General features: G+C 44.7%; 2 protein-coding genes and 1 long non-coding RNA gene across 7 annotated transcripts in view; 2 read left to right on the top strand and 1 right to left on the bottom strand.

Moving 5' to 3' along the window:
- Zfp878 (zinc finger protein 878) overlaps positions 1-3014 on the top strand; it is a 29839-nt gene extending 26825 nt beyond the window's left edge. Inside the window, exon 4 of one of the 2 annotated variants that reach the window (XM_039095184.2) lies at positions 481-3014. In XM_039095184.2, the coding sequence (XP_038951112.1) occupies positions 481-2056 (1576 nt within the window). In that variant the 3' untranslated portion in view covers positions 2057-3014. The remainder of the gene's footprint in view (positions 1-480) is intronic. The other variant, NM_001409026.1, reaches the window with a different exon arrangement.
- A 6224-nt stretch (positions 3015-9238) lies between these two features.
- On the bottom strand, positions 9239-23768 carry LOC102548752 (uncharacterized). Of its 2 annotated transcripts, XR_010058632.1 has the most exons (4): positions 23587-23768; positions 22085-23196; positions 21453-21543; positions 9239-10656 (listed from the first exon to the last, which is right to left on the bottom strand). It is a non-coding gene; the product is annotated as an uncharacterized LOC102548752 (long non-coding RNA). The 2 variants fall into 2 exon arrangements; XR_596409.4 differs by lacking the exon at positions 22085-23196.
- Positions 23744-25803, top strand: part of Zfp617 (zinc finger protein 617) — a 19918-nt gene continuing 17858 nt past the window's right edge. Inside the window, exon 1 of one of the 3 annotated variants that reach the window (XM_063274965.1) lies at positions 23744-23884. Coding sequence is in view for 1 of the 3 variants with exons in the window: in NM_001408734.1 (NP_001395663.1) it covers positions 23882-23884 (3 nt within the window). In the remaining 2 variants the exon portion in view is untranslated. Of the gene's footprint in view, positions 23885-24951; positions 25036-25803 lie in introns of those variants that run through there. The other 2 variants (NM_001408734.1, XM_063274964.1) reach the window with 2 other exon arrangements.

Genomic DNA, 25803 nt, shown 5'->3' with positions numbered 1-25803 from the left:
GCCTGAGTGAGGTAACCCAGTCCCAAAAGGACATGCATGGTATGTACTCACTTATAAGTCGATATTAACCATAAAATACAGGATACCCATGTTACACTCCAGAGACCCAAGGAAGCTACACAAGAAGGAAGGCCTAAGCAAAGAAGCTTGAATCTCACTTAGAAATGCCCCTCCCTCCCCCTCCCTCTGTCCCTACCCCTGCAGTGCTGGGATTAAAGGCATTGCACCACCACTGTCTGGCTGTAGCACAGATTTTTCAATGTTTGCAAAATTCTTAACTTTGGGGAAAATACAGAGAAACCCTACATGATTATCACTGCTTTGACTAATGGTAATTAAGCTGTCTTACTGAACCTTCACTCCATTTTGTATAGTTTATTTAGGATGTAAAGCTTACACTTTTCCTGATAATGTAAGAGTAAGTTTTCACCTTTAAGTAAATGTAAAATCACTTTGTAATGTTCTGTGCTTTTGTTACAGATATCAAGTGGTAGAGAAGCTCTGTGAGTATGAAGAAGATAGTCAATGGGAGGAAATCTTCAGTGAGATTCCGGATCCTGTGAGCCAGAAAACGGGGAAGAACCCCTGTGGAAGCCATGTGTGTGGAGAAGGCACCTGTGGAAGCCATGTGTGTGGAGAAGGCACCTGTGGAAGCCATGTGTGTGGAGAAGGCACCTGTGGAAGCCATGTGTGTGGAGGAGGCACCACTGGTCATTCATCTCTGAATGTGTCCTTTGGAGGTCAGACTAGATGCAAAACACATGCGTATAAAGAACAAGGAGAGAAGCCATGTAAATATAAAGACGATGGAGTGGCTTTTGGTTCCCCCCAAAGCTTTCTGAAGCATGAACAGTTTTACGCACAAGAGAAACCCTATGTCTGTAAACAGTGTGATAAAGCCTTTAAGTATCTCAGTTCTCTTCAGAATCATAAAAGAACCCATACTAGGGAAAGAAACTATGCATGTAAACAATGTGGGAAATGTTTTAAGAGACAGAGTAATGTTCAAGTCCATGAGAGAAATCACACAGGAGAGAAACCCTATGTGTGTAAGCACTGTGGGAAAGCCTATTCTTCCTACAGTACCCTTCAAGCACATGAAAGAAGTCACACAGGAGAGAAACCCTTTGTGTGTAAGGATTGTGGGAAAGCCTATACCTCCTACAGTACTCTTCGAGCACATGAAAGAAGTCACACGGGAGAGAAGCCCTATGTGTGTAAGCACTGTGAGAAAGCCTATACTTCCTACAATACTCTGCGAGCACATGAAAGAAGTCACACGGGAGAGAAACCCTTTGTGTGTAAGGATTGTGGGAAAGCCTATACTTCCTACAGTACTCTTCGAGCACATGAAAGAAGTCACACGGGAGAGAAGCCCTATGTGTGTAAGCATTGTGGGAAGGCATTCACTCAATCCAGCTACCTTCGAATACATAAAAGAACTCACACAGGAGAGAAACCCTACATCTGTAAGCAGTGTGGGAAAGCCTTTGCTCGTTCTAGTCACCTGCAAATACATAAAAGGAGTCATACAGGAGAAAAACCCTATGTATGTAAGCAGTGTGGGAAAGCCTTCGCTCAATCCAGTTACCTTCACATACATCAAAGAAGTCACACTGGAGAGAAACCCTACATCTGTAAGCAGTGTGGGAAAGCCTTCACTCGTTCTAGCCACCTGCAAATACATAAAATAACTCATACTGGAGAGAAACCCTATTCATGTAAGCTATGTGGGAAAGCCTTCACTCATTCTAATTACCTTCAGATACATAGAAGAATTCACACAGGAGAAAAACCCTATGTGTGTAAGGAGTGTGGGAAAGCCTTTGCTCGGTCCACTTCCCTGCACATACATGAAGGAACTCACAGTGGCGAGAAACCTTTTGTATGCAAGCAATGTGGGAAAGCCTTCACTTTGTCCAGTTCCCTTCGAAGGCATGATGTAGTTCACTCAGAAGAGAAACCCTATATTTGTAAGTGTTGTGGGAAAACCTTTGATTGTTACAGTAGCGTTCAGAAACATGAAAAGACTCATAGGGAAAACAGACTCTGTTAGTGTACTAAATGTGAGGAAACTTAGTTGCTCTGATTCCTTTAAAATACATGACATAGCTGACACTGGAAAGAAACCCAAGGTTTGTATCCACTATGGGATGCTTTCATTGACCACAGTTCTTTTTGATACCATGAAGGATTCCCACTGGAGAAAATCTGGATATAATACAGGGAGATGTTCACTTATTCTGCTTCTTTAACAAACATGGAAAAACTTACACTGGAGAGAAATCCTAAATATAGAATGTGGAAACACTTCATTATCACTTGACTTTCCAAAATTCATGAAAATGCGTAATCCCTAGCATGAGAAAATGTTTTCTATCCATTTACAAATGCAAAATAACAGTATAGATAAAAAAAACCCTTGACTAAAACTGATACACCAAAAATAGAATCTTCAGATGGCCCACATACAACAATGCACATAAAATCAGAAGACTAAATATGAAAAACACATACCAGTTTCTGTTCTCCTGTGTGAGATGGCATATACCTATAATTCCAGTACTTGGGAAGCTCAAAACTAAAGATTAAGAGTTTTGAGTTCTGGCTATATCGTCTATCCAATAAAAGAAAATTTTGTTTGTTATTTTTCTTCTTAATGATTTCATTCATATATTCAATGAGTTATGAACATATTCCTTCATTTTCTCACTTCAACTCATTAAATCCAGCTATTGCTGCACATGTGTGCATGAGCATAGCCACTTCCTCAAGCTGTCAATACCTCCTCAGTAAGGGTTGAAGGGTAGAGATCACCTCTCCCATCAATGCTAGAATTTTGACTGTCTTACCCCTATGCAGGTAACCATAAATACTGTGAATTCATGAATATAATAGCCATATAATGAACAAAAGACTGAATTTTACACTATTCCCATCCTCTGACTTGTATTCTTTCTACCTCCTAGAAACATACTTTTAATAAAGTTTGATTGTTGTCTTGGTTAGTGTTCTATTGCTGTGAAGAGACACAATGATTTAATTGGAGTTTGGTTACAGTTTCAGAGGTTTAGTCCATTATCACAATGATGGTACTGGTACGTGGTTGGGAACACAGTGGCATGCAGGCAGACGTGGTGCAGGAGAAGTATACCCCACACTAGATCTGGCACGGCAGTGCCCCAAAGTATCTGGTAGATGTCTTCATCTCAGTCAGCAAAGCATCTCACTAGCTCCATCCCATATCACACTGCTGATGGCTTGTCTCTGAGCCTGGCAACAATCTCATTACCCATCTAGTTTCCAAGGCAGGCTGCCATCATGCCAGAAACACACATCCCAACTCTGTGGCGGCTCAGTGTCTCTAGCCGCTGCACAATCTCTTAAACTTAACATGAAAGAATACACAACATAATAACCCCTGATCCAATTGATAAGATATAATTTCCCACCTAGACACACATCCATCCCTTAAGAACATTCATTACAAACTGTAAAGAGTGGAATCTTAACATCAGCCTCCATGATCTCTCAGTGGCCTCCTCTGCCAGTCCCTTTCCATTTTCCTCTTCCATCAAACTTTCTCCCACCCATCCTTCCTTCTCGTTCAATGACAGGCCTCGTTCTATTTTGTATGACATCCTACAGATCCACAGGCAGCAGGAAGAGACACAGAGCCTGGCTTAAAGCTCACCTGGAAATGGCAAGGACTTGAAATCTCAAGCCCACCCCCAGTGACACAACTCTTAACAAGGCAGTTTGTAACTCTTACCGAGCAGTTTCACTAACTCAGAGCCGAGCCTTTAAATACGTCAACTTATGGGGACCATTTTCATTCATACTGCCACAATATTCTTTTTCATGTAAGAAATACTTAGAGGAATGACAACACAGCACAGTAGAAGAGCCTAACATGATTGTCCTGCACTACATACACAAAAAAATGTTCTTGGGTACTATTAGATCGAAGATCCTCTAGTTCCCCTACCCACCTTGAGGAAATCAAGTGACAGACCCCCTGCAGTCTATCACTTAGGGCAAATGTAGCTGACCTTTGTTATTTTGTGGATTCTTTTTTCCACCCTTTAACCCCCCACCCCCGACCTCCAGCTTTGCCCCCATCACTAGATAGAAGGGATAGGAGAAAGAGATCCCTGAATCTAATTTCTTTTTGTTTGTAGCCAGTCTATGTTACTTTGTGGGTTCTTCTTTTTCCTACCCTTTACTCCTCCCCCATCGCTACTAATTTCTTTTTTCTTTGAGCATTGACTACTAACAAACCACAACCAACCTCTCTGAACAAGCACCAACCCAATTTACACAATCCCAAATGTCACACAATCGCAGAAGCTGTCTGCACCTGGCAGAACTGCCTCTGTTAGAACACGAGGCAGATCACAGCTGCTGTGAAGAAGCCCATGTCCCCACACCTGGGCTATAATGAAAACATCCCATATTCTTGTGTTTTTAAAGCTTACCTGGAATTAAAGACATAGTCTTATGTGTTTTATTTTTAAGAAACCAAAATTCCAGAATTCTCACTACAAAGGTTTAAATCTGAGAAAATAGTAAAGTTAGGCTCTATCCCGTCATCATTTGTATTTTAACTTTGGGGACTGGAGAAATGGCTTAATGGTAAGAGTGCACAGTGCTCACAGTAGCCAAGCTGAATTCCTTGCACCCACATTAGATGGTACTCGACCTTCTATACTGGAATACACCACCCTCTACTGGCTTCTGTGGGCAGCTGCATGCATTCAAAGACAAGCATATATATAATTATATAATAATTATATAGATAATAATAATAAAAAATATTTTAAATAGTCTTGAAATGTCTATATAAAAATGTTGTCTATGAAAGCAGTCTTTATGATAAATTGTGTTCTGCCAAATTTCTTGACTTTTAACAAATGGCAAACTTCAACCTGACCATAGAGTAAGGGACTCTTTATCCATCCTATGTCTCCTTAATTTTTCTTAACTTCTTATCCTGAGTCCTGGACAGTGGTGAGACTGAGCCCTGAGCTTGTGAGGTCTCTGCTAAGTAAGGACTGTAGCTGTGAGACACCAGGTTGATTGTGGGGAGTCAGTAGATATTCACTGGGCATACTTTTGTGTCTAAAATAATGTCAGAAATACAACAAAAGTCAGAACCTTCAGGTGAATCTGAATGGTGAAAAATGAGATCCCAAGTTGGTAAGCTTTTTACAGTGGCAGAAATAAAAGCATTCACAGGGTTCCTGGCTGCTTAGATTTTCCTCATTACCTGGGTGTGAGATACCCTGTACCATATCTGCACAGTGACAGTGAAGGCTGAGTGGCAGGTACTTGACGGGGGAGGCACAGAGATAGGAAAAATAAGATAGGAAAGTTAGGATGGGGTCTTGCCGAGCTGATGGCTCAGACAAAGCAAGTGTAGTAAGAAATACAGCATCTTATACTGTTTCAGAGGGGACTGGGACGAAGGCAGAAGAAACCTTCTCCAACTAGGCTGGAGTCAGCAGGAAGCTAATCATGCAAAGTTGCACAGGAGGGATGTGAGCTCTCCCAAATGCACCACCAAGCACACAGCAGCCTTGGGACTGATAACCACCGGCCATTAAGGAGAATACACGTATCCATTGCATTCCTTTCTAGAATGCATTCCAACACCAATGAGAGTGGAAGTGAGAGGCCAAATCTTTTACGCTCAGACTCCATTTTAGGGAATCTGACCGAAGTTTAAACTCAGGCAAACCAACCCCTAACAGAACCTGAGCCTAGCTCCAGTCTTTAGGCTAACCCACAAGACCTGTGTCCCCTAACAAACCGCACCCCCAGGCTATAAACAAGGCCCCTGCCTAAAGACTAGCAATGCAGAGAGAAGCAAAATTTAAGTTTATGGTATGAATCCCTGCACCAGCCAATTATGTTAAAGGCCATAGTAACTTCCCAATTAGATGCTTGCACACTCACCGCCCACTACCTGCTGCTCACTGTAAAGTCTTGACCAGACAGACATTCGGGGCTCCTTATCACCAAAACTGTCCTGTGTGACGGTGGTGACTGAGGGCCCAAGCTAGCTCCAATAAAAGGCCCTACTGTGACTGCATCAGATGGGCGTTTGTCCGTTTGGCGGGGGTCATTACACTTCCTGGCATTACAGAAGAGAGATGTCACTGGTGGCCTGAAGCTAGGATAGCTCCTGAAGGCTTTGATCCTGGGTCGGGGTGGGAGAGCAAGCAGGATGTGATGAAGTGTATGGGCAGTCAGCAGGCTGTTAAGGGAACCTGCTGGCTTCTATTTCTCCAGGTCATTCTGTTCCAGGTACTGAGTGAAGTCATTCTTGGCAATGGGCGGTGCGAGCAGTATTTTAAGTAAGTCACTGTCGCTTCTCAGCCTTTTGGCTAAGGTCAAGTGTTAAGTACATCACTAAATAAATCAATAAATGAGTATTTAATAACTGGTCTTTTCTACCTTAACACTGGAAACTGAGCTATGTCTTCCAGAAAAGTAACCAGTACTCTTTTTTTATTATTATTATTATTATTAACTTGAGTATTTCTTATATACATTTCGAGTGTTATTCCCTTTCCCGGTTTCCGGGCAAACATCCCCCTCCTCCCTCCCCTTTCTTATCGGTGTTCCCCTCCCCATCCTCCCCCCATTGCCGCCCTCCCCCCAACAATCTAGTTCACTGGGGGTTCAGTCTTAGCAGGACCCAGGGCTTCCCCTTCCACTGGTGCTCTTACTAGGATATTCATTGCTACCTATGAGGTCAGAGTCCAGGGTCAGTCCATGTATAGTCTTTAGGTAGTGGCTTAGTCCCTGGAAGCTCTGGTTGCTTGGCATTGTTGTACATATGGGGTCTCGAGCCCCTTCAAGCTCTTCCAGTTCTTTCTCTGATTCCTTCAACAGGGGTCCTATTCTCAGTTCAGTGGTTTGCTGCTGGCATTTGCCTCTGTGTTTGCTGTATTCTGGTTGTGTCTCTCAGGAGCGATCTACATCCGGCTCCTGTCGGCCTGCACTTCTTTGCTTCATCCATCTTGTCTAATTGGGTGGCTGTATATGTATGGGCCACATGTGGGGCAGGCTCTGAATGGGTGTTCCTTCAGTCTCTGTTTTAATCTTTGCCTCTCTCTTCCCTGCCAAGGGTATTCTTGTTCCCCTTTTAAAGGAGTGAAGCATTCACATTTTGATCATCCGTCTTGAGTTTCATTTGTTCTAGGCATCTAGGGTAATTCAAGCATTTGGGCTAATAGCCACTTATCCTTTTTTTTTTTTTTTTTTTCGGAGCTGGGGACCGAACCCAGGACCTTGCGCTTGCTAGGCAAGCGCTCTACCACTGAGCTAAATCCCCAACCCCAATAGCCACTTATCAATGAGTGCATACCATGTGTGTTTTTCTGTGATTGGGTTACCTCACTCAGGATATTTTCCAGTTCCAACCATTTGCCTACGAATTTCATAAAGTCATTGTTTTTTGATAGCTGAGTAATATTACATTGTGTAGATGTACCACATTTTCTGTATCCATTCCTCTGTTGAAGGGCATCTGGGTTCTTTCCAGCTTCTGGCTATTATAAATAAGGCTGCGATGAACATAGTGGAGCACGTGTCTTTTTTATATGTTGGGGCATCTTTTGGGTATATGCCCAAGAGAGGTATAGCTGGATCCTCAGGCAGTTCAATGTCCAATTTTCTGAGGAACCTCCAGACTGATTTCCAGAATGGTTGTACCAGTCTGCAACCCCACCAACAATGGAGGGATTCCTCTTTCTCCACATCCTCTCCAGCATCTGCTGTCACCTGAGTTTTTGATCTTAGCCATTCTCACTGGTGTGAGGTGAAATCTCAGGGTTGTTTTGATTTGCATTTCCCTTATGACTAAAGATGTTGAACATTTCTTTAGGTGTTTCTCAGCCATTCGGCATTCCTCAGCTGTGAATTCTTTGTTTCTGAACCCCATTTTTTAATAGGGTTATTTGTCTCCCTGCGGTCTAACTTCTTGAGTTCTTTGTATATTTTGGATATAAGGCCTCTATCTGTTGTAGGATTGGTAAAGATCTTTTCCCAATCTGTTGGTTGCCGTTTTGTCCTAACCACAGTGTCCTTTGCCTTACAGAAGCTTTGCAGTTTTATGAGATCCCATTTGTCGATTCTTGATCTTAGAGCATAAGCCATTGGTGTTTTGTTCAGGAAATTTTTTCCAGTGCCCATGTGTTCCAGATGCTTCCCTAGTTTTTCTTCTATTAGTTTGAGTGTATCTGGTTTGATGTGGAGGTCCTTGATCCACTTGGACTTAAGCTTTGTATAAGGTGATGAGCCTGGATCGATCTGAATTCTTCTACATGTTGACCTCCAGTTGAACCAGCACCATTTGCTGAAAATGCTATCTTTTTTCCATTGGATAGTAACCAGTACTCTTAACCACCGAGCCATCTCTCCAGCCCCTGAATCATTCTTAGAGGAACTATTTATCTTTAACTGAGGATCCTTGCCTACTCTGGCGGGGCCGCTCTTGGGATTTCTCCAGACTACCTCTTGCTGGCAGTGCAGTGATGTCACTCGTTTGACTCTGCATTGCCAGCAGATCGTCTGGTGTTCTATTTAGGCCGTCTCCTCCAACACAGGCTTCATATTCTCACTAATATATTCAATGAAGATGTGGGTCAATTGTCTACCATCCCTTGACTTCCAGGTCAGGCTGAGCCCATTCATTAACGGAACAGATCCTATCCCACGGACACCTGGAGGGATGTCCTGACTATGGTGAGCTCTAGCTCAGAGCTGAAAGGAAGCAGCTCAGCTGTCTTGCCAGTCCTCAGGGTCGCAGGATATTTGATCAGGCTGTGACCCTGGATATTGTGCTATTTACTTAAGAAGAGTCCCTGGCTCACACCTTTAATCCCTCAGGCTGGAATTTAGACTAACCCTTAGGACACACCTTTAATTCCAAACAATGAAGGTAAAGTGAGTTTGTAGAAGGAAGCACCCTTGTGATGTCTAATTAAGTGGCAGACAAAGTGACAACACAGAGACAGATTTGATGATCGGAAATGCCCAACTCTCCTGAGAACAGACAGGAAGGGAAGCGACTTGAGGTGCAGTGCAGAGAGAGGGGAGGCGGTTTTACCAGGAGAGTTTTACAGAGACAGGTTGAAGAGAGAATGAGCCAGGAGATTAGAACATATTGCCAGAGTTGGCTTTGTGAGGGTCTGAGAATCACTGAAGAATGAGACCCTGGATTCAAATAGTATGTAGAAGGCAAAGTGTTTATTCAACAGCATCTTCTGCTTGCCGGAGAATGGAGACAGAGTATCTGCTTTGTAGGGTCATTTAAAGCCTGTTAGGGTAGGATGGGTGACTTACTTTCTCTTGATTTGTTGGCTGTATCTTCAGGGTGTCTTTGTTACTTGTTAGGGCTCTGGGTGGCACGAATCCTAAGATCAGTGCCTGCCGCTGGGGTGGCTGACCAGTGGTTCCTGGGAAACAAACTTAGGCCTAGTCTCCCAAAGTGCCAACTTGCAGCCTGTCATGGAGTCAGCCTGACTCTGGCTAACTCAGTTTTCTCAGTTTGAGGCTAAACAAAGCAATGCAGGAAAAGCACAGAGAGGACAGATTGAACCAGTCAGCTTGGAGAGGAGTTGGACCAGAACAGCTGAGATAAATCAGCCAGCCAGGACTCAGAAAGAGCTAGGAAGGGTGAACTTATTCAGCAGGAAATCTGAGTCTGAAAACATTCTAGGCCTAGATAAGGTTGTATGGGGACTAGAAGCTTTCATGACTAGGTCTAGGGTAGCAGACAGAGGCACTGATCCTCGGAGATGACAATTCAGGCAAATAAAAGATATGTTCACACTACGACAACACCAGATGCCCTTTTATCTTTGCAGTGTTTTCCCTTTTTCTTACCATTCCCTGTCAACCTCCTTAATTTCATTCATTTTTAACTTTACGTCTTAGTACAAGTCACTCCTGCTTGTCCTTTTCTATAAATAATGGGGTGTGGTAGTGGCTTTAATTGGTTTTAGAGCACCCCTGTTCATGGTTTGCTCTGTGTGCTGACACGCGACCACTGATGAAATGCTGACACTACTCTGTAAGCAAATCTAGTCTTTTTTAAAAACACTTTTAGCTTTAAAGACTGAGTATTTATAATTATGAATTGTGTGTATAGGGAAGTGTATGAATGAAGGTGCTCACAGAGTCAGAGGCTGTCAAATCCCTTGGAGTTGTAGAGCTGTAAACCTTTTGATGTGGTGCTGGGAACTGAACTGCAGTCAGTGTGTCATCTCTGCGGCCCAAGATTTTATCTTTAATACATTTAATTTATATATACAGGAGGGGGTATTTGGACATGGAACGCACAGCCTGCAGAGGCCAGAAAAGGGGGCTATTGTTTTTACTTTTATAGTGATTATTAATAATGCCAAGACTAACCAATGCGTGTGGGTGTGGGAACATTCACTGGGGGGCAGGTTAATGGGCAACCTGCCAGCAGCCACATCGCTAACAAAAAGTGACTCTTTGTTCCTCAGCAGCCATCGTCTGCATACTTCCACCAGCTGGGGTAGGCCTTAGGATACTCTTCTCCCATCTATGCTGGAGTTTGAATTGGCTTGATCTCGTGCAGCTATATCTTGTCCAGAAGACATAGTTTCACTCTCTCCTCTGAAAGATCAAGATCAAAGAGACCATGAAGACTAAAATGAGGAACAAGAAAAGACTCGGGCAGGGGGCGTGGCAGCGCGAGCCTCCCGAGGCTGTAGGGATGGTGAAGGCTCAGGCAGATGGCAAGCAGGCTATGCTGAAGACCGGCACTCGACGGTCCTGCGCTTGTCCCTCACCCAAGGGCTTAGCGGCGGTCTTTGTTCCCTGCATCACCATCTGCGGAGCTCTGGCCCGTGTGTGCGGATGTCCGCAGTTGCTGCGCCCGGGCTCAGGTTCAGGGCTGGAGGAGGAGCAGCTGCGATGGGGATGCTTCGGGCTGCTCCACCGACAGGAAGTGGGTCGGCTGCAAGGAGCCGGTGAAGGATCAAAGTATTTTAGAACATGCCTAAGAAGAGAGAGCACTTGACCAGAGTTCGAGAATCCTGTGGAGGGTGAGGAGGAGGAGGAGCGCCCAGGAAGCAGCCATAGGCCACTTACTGAGGAACAAATCGTTGGCTTGCAAGAAAGGCAGTATGATTCTATTGCTGAAAAGCAGAAAGCTGTGGATAGGAAAACCCAGAGGGAGTTAGCCTTACAAGAGGAGAAGTTAAGACTAGAAGAAGAAGCTTTCCACACTGCCCAGCATAAAGCAGCCAGGGCAGTCAGGCGGCAAAAGCTCCTGGAACGAGAAACGCAGAGACTTGCTCAGAGCTATCATCCTACTATCAAAGTGCAGGAACAGAAGACTACTTTAAGTTCCTTCCAGTCTCCATCTGCGCCTAGAGCTAAGGCTGTCCCACAGCCCTTGAACACAAAAACCTGCCCTCAGAGAGCTGGTTTGCCAGCAGCGCTCTTCCTCCTAAGCCCACGGCCCACAGATGGGACCCCACTTTCTCTCCATTGACTGTCCAAGGAGAGACCCACCTAGAGTTCATGGGGTGCAGGAACCTCAGAGAGGCCTAGAACAGGACCCTTCAGGTCTTCATCTGCAACCAGAGCTAAGGCTTTCCCACAGTGCTTCAGACCCAAAACCTGCCCTGAGAAAGCTGGTCTCCCAAGAGCATTCTCACACCTAAGATCACAGGCCCACACACAGGCCCACAGTCTCACAGGCCTACAGGCTCACAGGCCTACAGGCTCACAGTGTGACTCACAGGCCCACAGTGTGGCCCACACACAGGCTCACAGGCCCACAGGCCCACAGGCCCACAGTGTGGCCCACAGGCCCACAGGCGCACAGGAGGGAAAAGCTCCTGTCAGAGACAGCAAGACCAAATAACATCAGAGATAACCACATGGCAAGAGGCAAGCACAGGAACCTAAGCAACACAAACCAAGACTACGTGGCATCATCAGAACCCAGTTCTGAAAAGCAAGATTTGCATATAAAATCACATCTCATGATGATGACAGAGGACTTTAAGAAGAACATAAATAATTCAATTAAAGAAATACAGGAGAACACAGGTAAACAAGTAGAAGCCCTTAAAGAGGAAACACAAAAATCCCTTAAAGAGTCACAGGAAACCACCACCAAACAGGTGAAGGAATTGGACAAAACCATCCAGGATCTAAAAATGGAAATAGAACCAATAAAGAAGTCACAAAGGAAGACAACTCTGGAGATAGAAAACCTAGGAAAGAGATGAGGAGTCATAGACGCAAGCATCACTAACAGAATTCAAGAGATTGAAGAGAGAATCTCAGGGGCAGAAGATACCATAGAAAACATTGACACAACAGTCAAAGAGAATGCGAAAAACAAAAAGCTCCTATCCCAAAATATCCAGGGAATCCAGGACACATTGAGAAGACCAAAATGAAAGGTAATAGGTATAGAAGAGAGCGGAGATTCCCAAATTAAAGGACCAGCAAATATCATCAACAAAATTATAGAAGAAAACTTCCCTAACCAGAAGAAAGAGATGCCCATGAATGTACAAGAAGCCTACAGAATTTCAAATAGATTGGACCAGAAAAGAAATTCCTCCCATCACATAATAGTCAAAACACCAAGTGCACAAAACAAGGAAAGAATATTAAAAGGAGTAAGAGAAAAAGGTCAAGTAACATATAAAGGCAGACCTATCAGAATCACACCAGACTTCTAAAAGAGACTATGAAAGCCAGAAGATCCTGGACAGATGTAAGAGAACACAAATGCTAGCCCAGGCTACTGTATCCAGCAAAACTCTCAATTAACATAGATGGAAAAGCCAAGATATTCCGTGACAAAATCAAATTTACACAATATCTTTCCACAAATCCAGCTCTACAAAGAATAATAGATGGAAAACTCCAACACAAGGAGGGAAACAAGAAAAAGCAAGAAAGTAATCTCCTTGCAACAAACTCAGAAGAAGAGAGCCACACAAACATAATTCCACTGCTAACCACAAAAATAACAGGAAACAACAGTCACTATTCCTTAATATCTCTTAACATCAATGGGTTCAATTCCCCAGTAAAAAGACATAGACAAAAAGACTGGATACATAAACAGGACCCAGCATTTTGCTGCATTCAGGAAAAATACCTCAGTGACAAGGACAGACACTACCTAAGAGTTAAAGGTTGGGAAAAAAATTTCCAAGCAAACGGTCCCAAGAAACAAGATGGAGAAGCCACTGTAATTTCGAATAAAATCGACCTTCAACCAAAATTTATCAAAAAAGATAAGAAAGGACATTTCAGGGGGCTGGAGAGATGGCTCAGCAGTTAAGAGCACTGACTGCTCTTCCAGAGGTCCTGAGTTCAATTCCCAGCAACCACATGGTGGCTCATAACCATCTGAAATGGGGTCCGATGCCCTCTTCTGGTGTGTCTGAAGATAGCTACAGTGTGCTCACATACATAAAATAAATAAATAAATCTTAAAAAAAAAAAAGGACATTTCATACACATCAAAGGAAAAATGTACCAAGATGAACTCTCAATTCTGAACATCTATGCTTCAAATGCAAGGGCACCCACATTCATAAAATAAATTATACTAAAGCTCAAAGCATACATTGTACCACACACAATAATAGTAGGAGACTTCAACACCCCACTCTCATCAATGGACAGATCATGGAAACAGAAACTAAAGAGAGACAGTGAAACTAACAGAAGTTATGAACCAAATGGATTTAACAGATATCTATAGAACATTTCATCCTAAAACAAAAGAATACACCTTCTTCTTAGAATCTCATGGTATAGTCTCCAAAATTGACTATAGAATTGGTCACAAAACAGTCCTCAATAGATACAAGAAGACTGAAATAATCTCATGCATCCTATCAGATCCCCACGGACTAAGGCAGGTCTTCAATAACAACAAAGACAACAGAAAGCCCACATACACATGGAAGCTGAACAATGCTCTACTCAATGACAACTTGGTCAAGGAAGAAATAAAGAAAGAAATTAAAGACTTTTAAGAATTTAAAGAAAAGGGGCTGGGGATTTAGCTCAGTGGTAGAGCGCTTACCTAGGAAGCGCAAGGCCCTGGGTTCGGTCCCCAGCTCCGAAAAAAAGAACCAAAAAAAAAAAAAAAAAGAATTTAAAGAAAATTAAGGCACAGCATACCAAAACATATGGGATACAATGAAAGCCATATTAATAGGAAAACTCATGCCTCTGAGTGCCTCCAAAAAAAGTTGGAGAGAGCATACACTGACAGCTTGACAGCACACCTGAAAGCTCTAGAACAAAAAAAGAAGCAAATACACCCAAGAGTAGACAGCAGGAAATAATCAAACTTGAACCTGAAATCAAACAAGTACGAACAAAAATAACTATACAAAAAAGGAAAGAAAAAAAAAAAACCAACCAGGAGCTGGTTCTTTGAGAAAATCAACAAGGTAGATACACCCTTAGCCAGACTAACCAGAGGGCACAGAGAGTGTGTCTAAATGAACAAAATCAGAAATGAAAAGGGAAATTGAGGAAATTAAAAAAAACTATGAGAATGTACTACAAAAACCTAGACTCAACAAAACTAGAAAATCTGGCAGAGCAATCAGACAACAAAAGCCGTCAAAGGGATACAAATTGGAAAGGAAGGAGTCAAAATATCACTATTTGCGGATGATATGATAGTGTACTTATGTGACCCCAAAAATCCACCAGAGAACTCCTAAACCTGATAAACCACTTCAGCACAGTGGATATTTAACCACAGTTAAATCAGGATCAGATAAACCATCTAAACAGTCCCATAATCCCTAAAGAAATAGAAGCAGTCATTAAGTCTCCCAACCAAAACCAAAACCAAACCAACCAACCAACCAAACAAACAAAAAAACCAGAACCAGATAGGTTTAGTGCACCATTCTATCAGATCTTCAAAGAAGACATAATACTAATACTCTTCAAACTATTCCACAAAATAGAAACAGAAGGAACACTACCTACTTCATTCTTTAAAGCTACAATTATGCTTATACCTAAACCACACAAAGACCCTAAAAAGAAAGAGAACTTCAGACCAATTTCCCTCATGAATATCTATGCAAAAATACTGAATAAAATTCTGGCAAACTTGCTTCACCAGCCAGCTGGCTTAGCCTGGCTGGAGGCTGTCTGGCGGGAGGTCTCTCAGCCAGGCTGTCCCATTCCCATCCCATCCGTTCCCCTCTCCCCACCCAAACCCCACACACTGCAGCAGGCAGGCCAGGGCGGGTGTGGGGCTGGCTGAGAGGGTCAATTTCAGAGTCTTTATTCAGGGAGTGAGACACGGACTAATCGGTATGGATTCCCTGTGTGGCTCACTTGGATGAGTTGACGGTGTTTAGCAGTTTTTATATACTTCCTCCGGGTCTCTGGGAACTCAAGACTTTTTTAAACATAGGTGTAAATAAGGAGCGATTGTCACACCTGACCCCAGTGAGTGGGGAGAGGGGAAGCTATTATCTTGCCAAGCCTGGTTGTAATTTGTAACCATTTTCTATTTGTGCAAACTCTGTAAATATGTTTAAAAATGTAATATTTTGTACAAGACACACTGGAGAACAAAGGGAACTTAAAACTCTTCCACAAGTCCACCCATCCCATGGAGTGGGACTAACTCCCCTGCTGCTCCAGCCAGGGGCCCTGAGCTTCCTGTGCAGACAGGAAGCTGTATGGGAGACTGTCATTGGGGATTTGATTTTTTTTTTTCCTGTACGCATTTAAAAAAAACCTTCATTGGATTACCTTGCAGTGGTGTGTTTGACTTTTATAGGCTGTCTTTAGCATTGTGCAATTTAAGAATAACTTAAGTATCATGGACTTTACATAAATTTTGAATTGTATAAACTATAAAAAAAAAATTCTGGCAAACTTAATCCAAAAACACATCAAAACAATCATTTACCATGATCTAGTAAGCTTCATCCCAGAAATGCAGGGATGGTTCAATATACGGAAACCCATCAATGTAATCTACTCAAAAATAAAAACTACATGATCATCTCATTAGATGTTGACAGAGTATTTGAAAAATTCAACACACCTTCATGGTTAAAGTGTTGGAAAGATCAGGAATTCAAGGCCCATACCTAGACATTGTAAGAGCAATATACAGCAAACCAATAACCAACTTCAAACTGAATAGAGAGAAACTTAAAGCAACCCCACTAAAGTCAGGGATTAGACAAGCCTGACCACTTTCTCCCTACTTATTCAATATAGCACTTGAAGTCCTAGCCAGAGCAATTAGACAACAAAAGCAGTCAAAGCGATACAAATTGGAAAGGAAGAAGTCAAAATATCACTATTTGCAGATGATATGATAGTATACTTAAGTGACCCCAAAAGTTCCACCAGAGAACTCCTAAACCTGTTAAACCACTTCAGCAAAGTGACTGGATATAAAATTAGCTCAAAAAAATCAGTAGCCTTCCTCTACTCAAAGTATAAAAAGACCAGGAAAGAAATTAGGGAAATGACACCCTTCACAATAGTCACAAACAATATAAAATACCTTGGTGTGATTCTAACCAAGCAAGTGAAAGATCTGTATGACAAGAACTTCAAGTCTCTGAAGAAAGAAAATGAAGAAGATCTCAGAAGATGCAAAGATCTCCCATGCTCATGGATTGGCAGGATTAATATAGTAAAAGTGGCCATCTTGTCAAAAGCAATCTACAGATTCAATGCAATCCGCATCAAAATTCCAACTCAATTCTTCATAGAGTTAGAAAGAGTAATCTGCAAATTCATTTGGAAAAACAAAAAACCCAGGATAGCAAAAACTATTTTTAACAATAAAGAACTAACTTATGGGGGGGGGGGGGAATCACCATCCCTAACCTCAAGTAGTATTACAGAGCAGTAGTGATAAAAACTGCATGTTATTGGTACAGAGACAGGCAGATAGATCAGTGGAATAGAATTGAAGACCTAGAAATGAACCCACGGGGTTGGGGATTTAGCTCAGTGGTAGAGCACTTGCCTAGCAAGCGCAAGGCCCTGGGTTCGGTCCCCAGCTCCGAAAAAAAAAAAAAAAAATGAACCCACACACCTATAGTCACTTTATCCTTAACAAGGGAGTAAAATCATCCAATGAAAAAAAGATAGCATTTTCAACAAATGGTGCTGGATCAGCTGGAGGTTAGCATGTAAAAGAATGCAGATCGATCCATGCTTATCACCCTGTACAAAGCTTAAGTCCAAGTGGATCAAGGACCTCCACATCAAACCAGATACACTCAAACTAAGAAAGAGAAAGTGGGGAAGAGCCTTGAACACATGGGCACTAGGGAAAATTTCCTGAACAGAACACCAATGGCTTATGCTCTAAGATTAAGAATCAACAAATAGGACCTCATAAAACTGCAAAGCTTCTGTAAGGCAAAGGACAATGTCATTAGGACAAATGGCTACCAACAGATTGGGAAAAGATCTTAACCAATCCCACATCCAATAGAGGGTTTATATCCAAAATATACAAAGAACTCAAGAAGTTAGACTTCAGAAAGCTAAAGAACGCTATTAAAAATGGGGTACAGAGCTAAACAAAGAATTCTCAGCTGAGGAATATCGAATGGCTGAGAAGTACCTAAAGAAATGTTCAACATCCTTAGTTGTCAGGGAAATGCAAATCAAAAGAATCCTGGGATTCTATCTCACACCAGTCAGAATGGCTAAGATCAAAAACTCAGGTGACAGCAGATGCTGGTGAGGATGTGGAGAAAGAGGAACACTCCTCCATTGTTGGTGGGATTGCAGACTGGTACAACCATTCTGGAAATCAGTCTGGAGGTTCCTCAGAAAATTGGACATTGTACTACCTGAGGACCCAGTTATACCACCCCTGGGCATATACCCAAAAGATGCCCTAACATATAACAAGGACACATGTTCCACTATGTTCATAGCAGCCTTATTTATAATATCCAGAAGCTGGAAAGAACCCAGATGCCCTTCAACAGAGATATGGAGACAAAAAAATGTGGTACATCCACACAATGGAGTACTACTCAGCTATCAAAAACAACGACTACATGAAATTCATAGGCAAATGGATGGAACTAGAAAATATCATCCTGACTGATGACCCTGACTGATAGGTAACCTCACAGGGGTAAGCACGTCTGAGCGCCATCTCCTCAGACCTGCCTGGGACAACAAAGCTGCCTTCCTCCAGACACCTCACCTGACTAATTACTCCTGACACACATGCTGAGGTCCACAGATGACAGCTGAGATCCACAGATTAACCTTTCAGCTACAGATGAACTCTCTTGCCAAAGCCAAACTGTACAACCCACGGGACAATTACTTGGTTCAATGACCCTTTGTCCTCCCAACCCCCACCCTCAGCCCTCATTACCACTCTAGCTTACTTGCACTACCCCTCCAGCCCATTTGTTGGGAGCAGCCTCAAGACTTTGGAAGCAGCTTTCAAGTTAAAAAGCAATTGTATTTTAGCCTTGGGTTAGATCAAAGCAGCCATACCTGGGCCTGCACCTGCAGGTCTGCTTGAATTCAATAGATAGAATAAATCTGGTCGTCAGGTCGCTTGGCACTGGTGGTCAGGTCACTAAGCAACCCACCCTACTGTCTGTGTGTGTGTGTCCCCTGACAGATTACTCAGCCAATATCCTGGCCATCGAGCCAGGCCCATTCTTTTGTGGTTAGCTAACCCCTCCCCACACTTTGCTTCTACCAATATATCTTCTGCCTGAGAAAAATTAAAAATTGTCAGCTTGATCAGTCCTCTTGACTTGCTGTCTGTTCTTTGTGTCTCTTGTCCCCCATTCTCTCCTAGGTGGACCCAGACCCTGGTCGACTGCCCTGTGGGTCAGGGCAACTGGTGCCTGAACAGGGACAACAAATGTGGCTTCGAGTCAGATTACTACTGTGCTACCTGGAGATGCGAGACCATGGGAACCATCCTCTTCTTGGGATTGCATCACAGTGCCTAGCAATTTCTCTCCCCCCTCTAACTATATCAACTGCAATCCCCTCTGTAGGGGCAGTGAGCCTTCCTCCTTGGACTGGTGTCTTCTCCTAGATATTAAATTCACAGACCATGCAAAGGGCAAAGACTAGATGCAGGGCTTCTCTTGGGGCCTCTGTCTATATCAGTCTGGGATGGACACAGGTCTCACTTTTACCATAAAACTTCTCAAGGAACCCGTCCATGCTTCTGAGCCAATACCAATTGGGCCTAATCCCATCTTAGTACCCCCCCATTCCAACCTCCTTCAAAACTCAGTCCCCTAACCCTGCTAACCATGTTCCCACACTGTCAGTTTCTTCTCCCCAGAACCTTGTCCTTACCCTAATAAATCAGACCTTTCTTATACTTAATGCTACCTCCCCTGACCTTGTGGACAATTGCTGGCTATGTTATCACTCTCAGCTACCCTTCCTCGAGGGAATTGCTATTTCTGGTATGTTTTTTTCCCACCAATGACTCTCGACATTGCCACTGGCAACCTGGAGAGTGGAATGGTTTGTCCCTCTCCCAGGTCTCTGGATTGGGCCTCTGTGTCACCCTTATAGCTTCCCCCTCACAATACGCCCACCTTTTTACCTCACCCTTGCCCCTGATAAAAATAGCCAATACCTGCTGCCCTCTAATGACGCCTGGTGGGTTTGCCTTGATGGCTTTACTCCCTGTCTTTCTGTGGATTTCCACCCCCCCCCCCAAAATTCTGACTTTTGCATTCTTGTACAATTAGTCCCTCGCCTAATCTACTACCGTTCAGAGGAATATTTTCATCTCTGGGGTCAGTCTTCTGACCTACCCTCCACTTTGGTCCATCAACGACGAGAACCCATTTCTGCCATCACCATATCAGTGCTCCTTGGCCTTGGTGCTGTGGAAGCAGGGACAGGTATCTCTTCACTCGTTCTCTCTAAATCTAGGTATCAAGAATTCAGCGCTACCATCGGTGCTGACGACCTGTCCAACTCCCCCTCTTCCCTCGCAGAAGTGGTCCTTTGGAATCGCAGAGGACTTGATCTGCTCTTGTTACAACAAGGAGGGCTCTGTGCAGCACTCAAAGAAGAGTGCCGCTTGTGTGTAGACAAGGCAGGCATGGTGAGAGTATGAAGGTTAGAGAAGGCTTAGAAAAGAGAAAGAAAGAGAGAGAAAAAGATGAGAGCTGGTATCAGAATTGGTTTTCAACCTCCCCATGGCTTACCGTTTTATTGCCCTCCATTTTAGGACCACTAGTAAGACTGGTTTTGCTTATCTCTTTTGGCCCTTGGGCCAAAATAGACTTACAGGCTTCATAAAGTGACAAATAGATGCTTTATCAGCTAAACCCACATGGATTCATTATCATAGATTGGCAATGGAGGGTCAGAAGCACATGATGAAGGCACTAATCCACCTTAAGCACTCCCCCATCCCATCTCTATCCAACCTAAGAAAGGGCATTTCCGCCCCTGGACCAGATAAGGGGAGGCGTCCCACGCCCTCCGCCTTCTTGGTGGCAAAGCTCCTTCTACCTTTGCTAAGGGATGAGAGGAGACACTGCAAGGGGATGCTTTTGTACAAAGCTCCTGACCCCTGAGGGACAAGCCTGACTGCATGAATGATTGATGGAGATCATCTATGTTTTCTCTTCTGATGCCCTTCGTGGGATCCCTGATTAATATTTTGCTTTTGGTTACACTGGGACCTGTGATTTTCAACAAGCTCATGGTTTTTATTAAACAACAACTCGAGACCATGCAGGCTAGGCCTATGCAGGTCCACTGTCATCGCCTTGAGATGACTGATCTAGGTGGGTCCTTTGCTACCAACCGCCTCCCCTGTGAGCTGAACTAGACAGTCAATGTCGGGTAAGAGAGCAACATTCTTTGACCATTTGAGGCCTAAGTCAGGAGGGCCACCATAAGCTGCTGCCTTATCCAATGACAGGCCTGGAGAAATAAGAATGTCTTGCTCCAACCTAAGACAGACACAGTTCTCAAGGGGCTCTCTCATGGCTTGAAGTCCTGCCTATGCCTTTCCTTGGCTGAGCTAGGCGTTTTCCGCTTCATGGGCCCTTGTATCCAAGCAACATATGTGGGGGTTAGCACCAGCCAAGAATACCAGAGGTCAGGCCTCTATCCTCGCCCTAGCAAAGAGTTTTTACCACCACGGTTTTATAAATAAAGAAAAAGGGGGAGATTTTGGGAGCAGCCTCAAGAGTTTGGAAGCAGCCTTCATGTTAAAAAGCAATTGTATTTTAGCCTTGGGTTAGATCAAAGCAGCCATACCTGGGCCTGCACCTGCAGGTCTGCTTGAATTCAATAGATAGAATAAATCTGGTCGTCAGGTCGCTTGGCACTGGTGGTCATGTCACTAAGCAACCCACCCCACTGTTCCCCTCTACTGACAGACTTACCCAGCCAATATCCTGGTTATCGAGTCAGGCCCATTCTTTTGTGGTTAGCTAACCTCTCTCCACACTTTGCTTCTACCAGTATATCTTCTGCCTGAGAAAAATTAAAAACTGTCAGCTTGATCAGACCTCTTGACTTGCTGTCCGTTCTTTGCGTCTCTTGTCCCCCATTCTCTCCTAGGTGGACCCCAGACCCTGGTGGACTGCCCTGAGGGTCGGGGCACTTATTTAGTGTTTTCTTTGATACTTAAATCCCACCCAAAATTTTCACTACAAATGACACCTCTCGTTTAAAAAAAGTAAAAGGAGGAATTGCAGGATGGCAAGCTGTGAAAGGTACCCTGAATCCTGGTCAAAACAGGTCGAATCCCCTAAAAGGGACAGCAGGCGCATTCCCAGCCTCCTAGATCGGGGCCTCACTAGCTGCAGCACCGCCCCCCCCCGCCCCGCCCAAAACCCCTGTACAGAGATTTGAGACAGACCAGTCACGCAAACCCCTAACCCCTCCTCCATAGGTGAGGACATGACCACAGGTCAAGTAGGCTCAAAACAGAGCAGTAGTAGAGACAAGACCACGCCCCCAAATATGTAGATGAAGTCTTCCCAAGCTCTTAGGCCAAACCAATAGGAAGTACCTGCCGTCAGACACCGACCCATCCAAAAAACTGTATTTAAGGGTCGTGTTCAGAATTAAAGGCGTGCAGGAATTATTCCATCGTCTGAGAGCTTCTGTCATAAGAGCTGTAACACCGCCGAAATCACCTCCAGAAGCTCCTCACTGGCTAGTCAGTCTCCTGCTGGCTCAGCCGGGCCTGAGCAGCCCAAGCCGCTCAAAGGAGAAGGGCGGGCAGCTGGGTGGGGGAGCGGGAGGCGGGCAGCGGGGGCAGCGAAAGCTGTTCTCCCTCCCTGCCTGAACTCTCTACCTTCGCCAGAACCTGAGCACCTAGCCGGGCAAGAGATCACTGTGAAGAGCAATCCGAAGAGCCCTACAGTAGCCCAATCACAAAAAACACATGGTGTGCACTCTCACTCATACCATGTAAAACTTGATATTAGCCCAAAGCTAATCCATAGACTACGTGAAGCTCAAGAAGAACGACCAAAGTGTGGATGCTTCAGTCCTTCTTAAAAGGGGGTCCAAAAAAAAGGGGGGTCCTTCTTAAGAGGGGGAACAAAAATATTCATAGGAGGAGATATGGAAACAAAGTTTGGAGCAGAGACTGAGGAATGGCCATTCAGAGCCTGGCCCACCTGGGGATCCAGCCCATACACATATAGCCAGCAAACACAGACAATACTGCTGATGCCAAGAAGTGCATGCTGACAGGAGTGTGATACAGCTGTCTCCTGAGAGGCTCTGTCAGAGCCTGACAAATCAGAGGTGAATGCTAGCAGCCAACCATTGAACTGAGTGGGGTCCCATTGGAGGAGTTAGGGGAAGGATTGAAGGAGCTGAAGGGCTTGGCTCTCCGTAAGTACAACAGTACCAACCAACCAGAGCTCCCAGGGACTAAACCACTACCCAAAGAGTACACACGGACAGACCCATGGTTTCAGCTGCATATGTAGCAGAGGATGGCCTTAAGGGCCTGCCAAGGCTGGACCCCCACCCCCACCTCCAGGAGAATGTAAGGGCGGGGAAGTGAGAAGGTGGTTGGGTGGAGAACACCCTCATAGAAGGAGGAGGAGGGGGAGGAGGGGGAGGAGGGGGAGGAGGGGGAGGAGGGAATGGGATAAGGACGGGAAACTAGGAAAGGGGGTAACATTTGAAATGTAAGTAAAAAAAATCCGGGGGGGGGAAGGGAGGGAGGGAGGGAGGGAGGGAGGGAGAGAGAGAGAGAGAGAGAGAGAGAGAGAGAGAGAGAGAGAGAGAGAGAGAGAGAGAGAGAGAGAGAACAAGCGTTAGATTGGCTGGCCGCACAACAGGTTTCATAGTAACTAGCCTTGAACTTCTAGTCCTCCTGCTTCCATTTCCCCAGTGTAAGATGACAGGCTGTGTGTTCCATCACACCCAATTTTCCGCGAATAAATCCGTTTTTTTCTTGTGTCCTTTTTGGAGACAGGGTCTCCTGCAGCCCAGGATAACCTCTCACTACACAGCCTAGGATTAGCCCGCAACTCCAAATCATCCCTTTACCTTCGGCAAGGCGCACAAGCCCAGTCAGATCTGAGCCAGCTGTGAAGTACCTCTGAGAACCCAGGCCAGAGCAGCAGTTTCCGGACTATGCTGAAGACGATGGGTCTCTGGTCCTGTCCATCAGTGGCCCTGGAACCAATCAGGATCGCGCATAGCAGAGCCTTCCAATCAGCAGCGGGCAGCCGCTCGTCCGCCTGGTGCCTCCATTTTCGGCGCTCTCCCTGGCGGCTTCGCAATGCGCACGGACCGCGTTGACACCCCGCACTGAGCAGCGCAGGCAGGACAGGAGCGCACTATGGTGAGTGCAGTGCCGAGATGCGGGTGGGAGGGGAGGGCCGAGGAGTCGCGGGTTCTGCGCAGTCGGAAGCTCGGAACTTGCGGAGAGTTTGTAAACCAACTCTGGTGCCCCTTTCCGGAGCCCGCAGCTCAACCGCAATGTGAAAAGGGGATCAGTATGTATGCGTGTTTTCAGGGGTAAAATGGAAAGGATCCTCACTGAGTTAATTTGCTCTTTGGGATGGTTTTGTGTTCTTCTTGATGTTTTCTTTTAAGGATTTATTTATATATAAGTACACTTGTAGCTGTCTTCAGACACTCCTGAAGAGGGCATCAGATCCCGTTACAGATGGTTATGAGCCACCATGTGGTTGCTGGGATTTGAACTCACGACCTTTGGAATAACAATCACTGCTTAACCACTGAGCCATCTCTCCAGCCCTCTTTTTGATGTTTTAAAGTTACACTTATTTGTCCGGGTGGGGCCCATGGGGAAGTAATGAGTCCGGTCTCTCCTTCCGCTTTGTGGAACCGGGAGATTGAACACCAAGTCGTAAGCCTTGGTAGCAAGTGCCTTTTTAGCTGAACCATCGCTTCAGCCCCTTCTTTCTTTTTCCTTCATTACTTTTTCTTTTTCTTTTTTTTTTTCTTTTCTTTTTTTCAGAGCTGGGGACCAAACCCAGGGCCTTGCGCTTGCTAGGCAAGCGCTCTACCAATGAGCTACATCCCCAACCCCTTATTACTTTTTCTAAAGATGCATTTCCTATGTCCATATTCACACCTGGTGGGACCATGTGTCCCTAGGATGAGAGAAAAGGAACATATGTATGAACTTTTGTCCCCAACAGAAAAATCACATCATCTTGGAAGATTTTCCCTTCAGCTACTGTAGGTTTCTCCTTTTCCTGGTGTGCCACAAACAAAAGGGGTTGGGGTGAGAGGCCCACTGTAACCCCCAACTGACCCGTCCAGCAGGTCCAGTTATTCAGGGTCCCGAAGAGGCCCTACCTGAGGGTCAAGGCGGGGGAAAAAAGGAGGAGACCTAGCAAGGTTCTGTTGTCATGGTCTTGTTTATTGAGAGGAATGTACAGCATTTAAAGCTCTGAAGCAGGAATTGAAGCAGGAACTGAAGCTTAGGGCGGGGGAGTACTGGGAAATGCCCAAGGACATAAGGTAAATCATTAAACTGCAAGATATTCTCCTTAGACAATGAGGCTACAGTCTTCCAGGGACATATTCTTTCTTTGAAAAGGTCAAGCCCTTCTCAGGAATCTCCTCAGGAACTTCTGGTGTTTGCTCAGGCTGAAACATCCTGTGATTGTTCCCGGAATCTTCCTGGGAGAGGCTTTTGTCCAACAATCTCATAATCTTACAGCAGCCATCTTAGGGCTGAGCGCCCTGTGACTGTATAGCTCAGAATGGCTCCCTACACCCAACTGACCAGTACTACTTCATAAATTGTGTCTGGGCCCTGTAGCAGCTGTCCTACCTATGGACAGAAACGGAGACCCAGTCCTACAACAGAAGTGACAGCTTGAGAGCAATTGAAGAATAAATAATACAGGGCAGCTTGGCAGAAAAAAACACAACCTTCTCACACCTCAGAAAGGAATACAGGCATAGTTATTGAGTGGCCGTGAGTGGGTCCCCCAAACACCCCTCTGTGTCCCACTGTGGTAATAGTTACATGAGTGGTGGTGGAGGCCTTTAATCCCAGAACTCAGGAGACAGAAGCGGGCAGATTTTGAGGCCAGCCTGGTCTACAGAGTGAGTTCCAGGACAGCCAGGGCTACACAGGGAAACCCCACCTTGAAAATACTTTAAAAAGGGGGTGGGGGACAAAGAGGAAGTGTTTATCAAAGGTGTCAGTGGGGGCCACAGGTTTGCAGCAAATGGGAACTCAATGCTTGTCAACGTCTAGTGTGTTGGGGGCCCTGGGTA

The sequence above is a fragment of the Rattus norvegicus genome, chromosome 16, assembly GCF_036323735.1.
Source record: "Rattus norvegicus strain BN/NHsdMcwi chromosome 16, GRCr8, whole genome shotgun sequence".
In the NCBI taxonomy this organism is placed as follows: domain Eukaryota; kingdom Metazoa; phylum Chordata; class Mammalia; order Rodentia; family Muridae; genus Rattus; species Rattus norvegicus.
This window is presented reverse-complemented; position numbering and strand designations above follow the sequence as displayed.